This window comes from Trypanosoma cruzi, genomic scaffold, assembly GCF_000209065.1.
Source record: "Trypanosoma cruzi strain CL Brener 1047053516471 genomic scaffold, whole genome shotgun sequence".
Lineage (NCBI taxonomy): Eukaryota > Euglenozoa > Kinetoplastea > Trypanosomatida > Trypanosomatidae > Trypanosoma > Trypanosoma cruzi.
The window spans coordinates 26,303-33,800 of NW_001849226.1; the positions used below are offsets into that span (position 1 = coordinate 26,303).

At 54.3% G+C, this 7,498-nt stretch overlaps 1 protein-coding gene and 1 pseudogene across 1 annotated transcript, besides 6 other annotated features; both read right to left on the reverse strand.

Moving 5' to 3' along the window:
- On the reverse strand, positions 1 to 1,703 carry Tc00.1047053509811.9 (surface protease GP63, putative; the record flags this gene model as incomplete). Its single annotated transcript, XM_800106.1, has 1 exon — positions 1 to 1,703. A coding segment is annotated over one exon (1,703 nt), but the record flags the coding sequence as incomplete, so codon positions are not given.
- Positions 1 to 3,424: a sequence feature (areas not merged during assembly with more than two copies in the genome that could not be assigned to a particular haplotype).
- On the reverse strand, positions 3,070 to 3,831 carry Tc00.1047053509811.18 (annotated as a pseudogene).
- Positions 3,414 to 3,501: a sequence feature (CT-rich).
- Positions 3,425 to 3,479: a sequence feature (areas merged during assembly that could not be assigned to a particular haplotype. This can correspond to areas where the two haplotypes were merged or to regions with more than two copies in the genome that were merged during assembly.).
- Positions 3,480 to 3,756: a sequence feature (areas merged during assembly that could not be assigned to a particular haplotype. This can correspond to areas where the two haplotypes were merged or to regions with more than two copies in the genome that were merged during assembly.).
- Position 3,757, forward strand: a sequence feature (areas merged during assembly that could not be assigned to a particular haplotype. This can correspond to areas where the two haplotypes were merged or to regions with more than two copies in the genome that were merged during assembly.).
- Positions 3,758 to 7,498: a sequence feature (areas not merged during assembly with more than two copies in the genome that could not be assigned to a particular haplotype).

Here is a 7,498-nt window from a genome sequence, read left to right on the forward strand (position 1 = left end):
TCCGCTCCAGGAGACAACGCCGGAGCAGCCACAGCCGCTTCTCCTTCCTCTCCTCGCTCCTCTCGCGTATCATCCAACGCTCTCGGAATGACAAGGCTGCTGCCGTTCGCGGCAATGGTGCACACCTCGCCGTACTTCGGGCACTTGATCTTCCCATACTGCTCAAAACCATTCAACTTCACTGTGATTACAGAGCCCTCATGGCAAGGCTCAAAATCCTTGCTGTCACTGTACTTCACCTTCACTGTTCCCTCCTCACACAGCACCTGCGCGCACACTCCTTTGACGCTTTTATGGCCATTATCGTCCTTCTTCTCCACCAATTCCGCATCCAGGCACCACGAGTCACCGCCAGTCAGCGACCCAGGGAGAGAAGTCACAGTCACGTCCGAGCACGTCCTGTAAGTTGTCCCGGACGATATTTCGTGAAAGTACGAAGAAACAACAGGGCAAACGTCCCTATCCGCCAGATTCCCTTTGTTTTCAACGATGGTTGCGGTGCACTTCCCGATGTGACGGCGGTCAGAGGTGCAGCGAAGTGTCTCTTTGTCAGTAGCATCGCAGAACATGTGAGGATACTTGGTGGGGAAATCTTTTATTTCACTGCACTTCTTCTCCAGGAAGTCGCAGCCACTGCGGTGGCCCCAGCTCATCGGCTCCGCCATGCTCCAATTCACGCGGTAGTATCCCATATCCGCGAACACCGCCATCGTCAGAGCCGTGTAGTAGCCGGCACCGACTGTGGGAGCCATCAGCTCGTCCCGCGCGTGGCGTTCCTTCCAGTGAGGGATATTTCTTGCCGATGCACCATCTTCGTCCTCCAGCTCCATTCCCTCGAGAGAGTCACAACCAAAGTGGGCTTTCGCCTTGTCCCGAACGTGCTTCCCTGCCACCTTCTTACGCCGCATCCCACGCACACTGTGCTCAGAAATTTTGATACTATTTTCCCCTATACTCTCTTGGCTGAACCCAAGAGCGTGCGCAATTTCGTGTGCGGCAACGCGAACGCTCCACGCCGTTTCAGTCATGTACTTTGGATCAAAGTTCATGGCGCCAATGGAAGGACGAAGATCACCCCATGTGCTACACGTGGCCGCCCAAACAGCCCTGCTTTCAGTGCCTGATGGCCTAGCAGCAGCGTAGATGATAAAGTCGACGTTCAGCACACCGTTTTTCCTGTGTTCAGTAGGAATCGTAAATTGGTTGCACGGACTTCCCATAGTCGGCACATGTAGGTTTTCAGAAGCGGGCTTCACAAGTAGCCGCTCAGCGTGCAGTTTGACGGCACCAGGTAGAATCTTTCCAGTGTACAATTGTTTCTTTGCCTCCGTCAAGACATGCTCTGCTTTGCATGATAACTTGTGCCCCAAGGCGTTGTAGCACTCTCCCTCTCCCTCTTCGCAGTACACCTTCTTCCTTCTACCCGTTCCTCCCTCCAAATCCTCCGTGGACACCGCCATGCGGATCGGCTCCCAGCCACTGTCGTCATCCTGTGTGGCGACGGTGTACGCCTGCATCGCGCCCTGTCCCTTGCGCGGCACCTCACGCACCACCGCAGTCCGCAGTGGGCCGCTCCTCTCCATCATTGCGTCAAACCCACAGCGGTATTGTGTGGCGGGAGCGGCGGCAATACATCCACTGGCGCAGTAAATCAGCAACACCACCAGTGGGAAAAGCGACGCGGCGTGGCGTGGCTGGCACATGGCCTGAGTAAATTGCATTTCTTTGTTTCTTGTGAGTAGCAGCAGCAGCGCAGCCTGGATGCGGGAGAAGAGAAGCAAAGAAAAAAGAGGGAAGAGAAACAGGAAACAGTTTATTGCCAGTGATGCGTCAGGATGCGGTACAAACAGCGGAGTAACAGGAGACCACAGAGGCAGCCACACACACCGCGTGCGCACCGACTCCATCAAAGGGAAAAACCGTCAATCCGTCGTCGAGGAAACGTCCATCACCGTCGCACGCATTCTTCATCGGCCACAACGCTCCCTGCACGCGGAGTGTTTGGTCTGCTCTCCTCGTGGTGTCGCAGTATTTGTGTGACCGGCCACGCAACAACCACCACTTGTTCAGCGTCCGTCCCACGTGCAGGAGCAGCGCACAGCGCTCTCCCTTTCTATCCCAACAGCTCATAGGGGTAACGCCACCGTACGGCAACCCCATTACGATGGGCAGCCCTGAAACGGGAATGCAAAGAGTCATGCGGACGGATCTTCTTTCACCGCTCTCCCTTCGGGATGCTCAATAAAGAGCGTGAAGGCGTTGCAATGATCATGACCGTTTCTTCTGCACCGCCACTCCAAAAGGTTACTGTTAGTCCACGGCGTGGAAGTCACCGTGTGCGCCGCTGATCTCTCCACCGACCCACGAACACGCCGCCCTTCCAACACGATGGATATGAGCGTGGCCAAAGGCAACCACAAGCGTCAACACACAGGGACCCATAGTTTCCGCCGTGACCATCCGCAGAGTGCGTGCGTCCTCAGCGTTCACGCCGCTACACAGCGTGTGCCAAATGGTGTGCGTGTGCGCATGTGCTTGTGTGTTTGGCAGCGCCTATACTTGCAGAGCAGCGGTGCGCCACAAGAGAGTCTGAAGAAAGCAACGGCAGAGAGAGGCAGATAGCACACACACAAATTACTCATATCATCACACACACACACACGCAGCCGCGGAATGGGTGCACTCAACCACAAAATCAAAAAGGAAAACAAAAAAGAAAAAAGCCGAAGCGTGGGACGACCAGCGCACACACACTCTCATTGCTCCCGTAAAGCAAAACACACACACAGAGGGAGAGAGAGAGAGGTCGCCCACTCAATGCAATGGAAACAAAATAGAAACAGTTACGGTGCTCCGCCCATGCAGCCAGGCAGGACGGCAGCGGTGCGTGTCGTGCAAAAGAGAGCACCAACGGGCCTGCATGGGTGTGCATGCATATATACAATGGGCACATTATGTGTGTGCTTCGTGGGGTGAGGTGAGGGCGAGAGTCCATGCAAGGGGACACACACACAGAGAGAGAAGGACGAGTGTGTGTGCGGGCGGTGCACGGCTCTCTCTCCCTCACTCTCACGCGGCCACCACCGCAGCAGCAGCCGCACACGCAACAAAAAGAAGAAGAGGCAAAAGAGGGGAGGTGGTGTGGGAGACCGCGGTGCTGCCGTCACCGTCGCCAGTCGTCGCCGTCGTAGTTTTCGTGGCTGTGGCTTCGACTGGTCTTTCTTTCGGATTGGCATCTTTATTTTCATTTTGTTTTCCCTCTGCTGTCCCTGCACCATCAGCTGCTGGATGATCGTCTCCAGTTGTTGGTGTGCTGTTGGGATTTGTTATATTCGATGCTCCCTCCGCACCAGAAGATAAATTTGGCTGCTCTTGACCGCCTGCTGAGATCCCCTCTGTGGTGCCGGTAACAGCTTCTTCTTTCCTTGTATCCCCCTTTTCTTTCTTATCATCGTCTTCCTCCTCGTCTTCCGCTTTTTCTTCATTTTTCTCCTCCTTTTTATATTCTTGTGCATTTCGATCCTGGTTGTCCATCGCTGCGTCTTCCTTTTCTGATGCTTCTCCGGGTTGTGTTGCCTGTGACGGGCTCGGTACCCCTTCCGGTAATTCTGAATTCGTTGGTGCTGCTGCTTGTGGCGCTTCCTGTTCACCATTTTCGTTACCTCCTCCAGCGCCACCGACGACCTCTTTTTCTTTTTGAGGTTCCTCTTTAATGGGCGCATTATCCGAAGAAGCTGGAGTTGCTTCACCTCGTCAACCACCGCCGGCACCACACCACAGCACGCAGAGGGCACACACCAGCAGCACACGGCCAGTCATCATCATCGCCATCACTCCTGTCACTTGCGTGTAGCCTTCAGCACAAACTAACCACCCGTCAACGCAGAGTGAAAGCAAAAGGCAGAGAAAAATCACAAAGAAATACGCACCGTAAACAACGGCAGCAGCCCTGCAGAGGAACGCACACCGACCTGCACACCAGAAGTAAAAAAGCAATACCAAAACAAAAAAAGTAGTTGAGTGCCCAACAGGAGTCTCCTCCTCCAAAAAAATACACTTCAGCAGAATCATCATTTCATACGCCATGCAGCAGGGCAGGACTGTGTTTATATGTACATGCGTACAGTACCTGCACAAGGAAAAAAATATTACTGTTCCACAAGCCCACACAACATCCCACACATTTCATGCGGCATCCGGCCTGTCTCTCCACTCCTCCTTTTGTGTCGTCCGTGGAGCGCACAGCCGTGGGGCCTGTACCGCGTGTAGGCAACAGAAGCAATCAAGAGGGAAAACAATTCACTCATGACGGTGCGCAGCAACTGACCATTAAGTAAAACAAAAGAAAAAGGTACTCCCATTGCTCCATGTAAACAACATTAAAAGAACATCAAAAAAAGAAAGCCCGCAGGGAACGCGGCACATATTCTCCGTGAGAAGTCGCAACGCCACACTCCGTGGCTCAGAACACTGCCACAACCACACACAGTCCCAAAAGCAGAAGCAGCAGTGGTGTGTCTATACACGAGGTGATACGTTTCCGCTGCTCACCGTCGGCAAGGACAGGTCACCTTCAAAAAAGATTACTCTGCTCTCTTAGATCTTCTTGTTTAAAGAAGATGTGGTCTGTGTGGCGCTGCTGCACGCACCGCTGTTTGTGGGCTCCTTAGCGGCGGGGCGTGTGCTCGAGGACCATGGATACAGTCCCATCGCCCGTACACATCGGTGGTATTGGACGTAATGAGGTCATTATATTTTTTTCCTACTCTTACCAGCGCGTCTAGCTATACAATGCCATCTGAGTGCCGAAGAGGTGGTCGAGCAACGACAAAAGTTTCCTGCTATGAAGCAGCTGCCATTGAGAGAACTTTCCGAGGCGAAGGTCCTGTTCAATGACCAGCCGTTGACGCACAGCCAAGGTGCCTGGACATCCTAGAAGCAGATGGTGCAAGGTTTCCTGCGGGCCAATTGGCGTGCTTGTGGAAGCTGGCTGATCCTGCGGCAGCAGAGATCGCCTCCTGGCACGGCTGTTTCGATGTCGAGTGGCGTCTGGGTTGTGTGCGCAGCGATTTCTGTGCTGTGCGGTGCTTCTCCGTGTGGGGAAAACCACGTCACAGAAATCACATTTGAGCTCGGGAAGCGGTGGAGGATGTTCCGGATGAAAGACCGACAGTGACTGACGAGACCCGAGAATCCCGTCAATGTAGAATCACAGTGCGGACATTTCTCCTTCCGACGGCGTGTGAGGGTCCGTCTCCTTACTGGAGAGACGTCTTCCTCCCTCGCCGACGGAGGAACAGTGTCCGTCCCCGGTGCAGTTGGATCGTTGTTAGAGCGCATGTATGCAGACTGTTCCGGTGAGATGTTGCAGAATCGGCATTGGTTCGTGCAATCTCTCACGGCCCAGTATAGTCGGCCCCAGAGCTCAGATTCCCCGCACCTTGCCCTTGCGAGGTGAACCAGTTCCTGACGGTGGAGAACTTCCTGAGTGGTCGGGTCCTTACCGCTGAGATCGGATGGCCTTGTGCCGCAAAGCAAGTAGCGATGAGTGTCTTGACGAATGGTACCACGCCACTTGTTGGTGAGCTGGGTAGTGAAACATGTCAGCAGATCCGTATGCCATAAAGGTGCGATTCCATGCTCCGTGTATTGTCCACTTTCCATAGTCTGCGTCGCATACTGATCTGCAAGCTCGTTGGCATGTACTCCACAATGTCCGTAACAAAACTGCAGGTGCACGGACCAGCCAGCACACGTCAGTGTTAAGAGACGCTGCCAGATCTGATCCTCCGTCCAGTCTGTCTGACTGAGCGGGCCCTTGTTTAGAGCCGCTAGAAGAGACTGACTGTCCGTAACCACAAGCAGGGTTTTATGCCTGTGGCGGATACGAGGAATCATCAGCCTCTCTAGGGCTAGAAGCAGCGCACGGGATTCCGTCTTGTAGCTGCATGGGTGTGTACCGCAGTTTATACTGGCCTTTTCTATTATCTCCGATGAATTGAGGGATGAAAGCAGTATTCCAACCCCGGCTGACTTGGGAACGTCGACACCGCCATCGGTCGCAAGTATCCACGAACGATGGCTGTGCAGCGCCAGAGCCTCTTCGCTGACTCTGCGCTTTTCCCGTATCAGCTCCTCTTCGTCAGTTATTGAGAGGTCTATCGGAAGTTCCACACCGATGGTGACCCGGTGAGCGGATGCCGCAAACCAGGGAGGAATGGAGCTGCGAAAGAACCGCTCTTCGCGTGGTGAGCTCTCAGTGATGCCATAGTCCCTTGTGTATGCGTCTACGAAGGCATATAGCTCGTTCCGAGATAATGGCGAGATGCGGAAACCGGCGCGAGGCGGCGGCTCAGGCGGGGGTCTCCGCATCCAGTCCATCTGACATGCGCGTGTGTTCTCAAATATGGAGAGCCGTGCGCGCAGGCAAAGGACGTGGAGCGGCGGCATGTTAGCCTCCAGCAGTGCGGATTCCGGGTCAACAGTGCTCGGAACTCCGCTGACAATGCGTGCCAGAGTTGCGTACGTCTTCTGCATCTCATTCTTCGCTGAATCCGTCGCTACTGCCCATATGAGCTCGCTGCCATAGCGTAATTTGGAAGCACCGTATCCAATGACGAACGTGCGTAGGTCATGTGGAGATGGTCCCGCCTCTTTGTGCGCTATGCAGCGTAGCTGCGATATCCGTTGCGAAGTGGCAGCGCATTGCTTGGAGGCCGCCACATTTAGCGTCAGTCGTGGATCGAGATCCATGCCGAGAAGCTTCGTAGTTCGCGATGCCCCCATGGTCATGACTGGGATTTGACATCCAGCCACTACCAGGGGCCACTTTCCTTCACGATCATAATCTGACTCCGTGTGCGTGGAGAATGTGAACCAAGCGGCTTCACACTTTGACGGGTTAATGGCCAGGCCATTTTCCTGACTCCACGCATGCAGCTTTTCAAGAACCATGTTGGCAGTGGGAATGGCGTCTTCCCGGGACTGCCCCTTAACGATAATAGAGAGGTCGTCCGCATACATGTCTGCCGTGACACCCGCAAAGCTGTTCAGCAGATTGAGAAGTGGGTGTGCGTAAAGGGAGAACAAATACGGTCCCAGCACGGACCCCTGAGGAACTCCTCGCAGCATGGGACGCCGATCGCTGTGTCTGTGGCCAACTCGTGTCTTCGCGTAGCGACCACAGAGAAAGTTTCTAAGCCGCCTTCTACAATTCACCCCCGGAATATTAGCCAGCAAGCGACTGAGGACTCGATGGTCTATGGAGTCAAAGGCCCTGCTGAAGTCAACCAACACCAGCAGGGTCCGATGGGGTCTGTAGTGGAGTTGATTGCCAATACCGCTCTTCTTGGGAAGGCTCACTTGGAAATAGTGATTTCTATTATGCTCCACCTCGTGTGTCAGGTGTGCCAGCTGCATCGTCGTGGTACGCATGCTACGATATGCATACTGGTGGGGGTGTGGCGTCCACACCCAAAGCAATCTCTTCAGTACCATT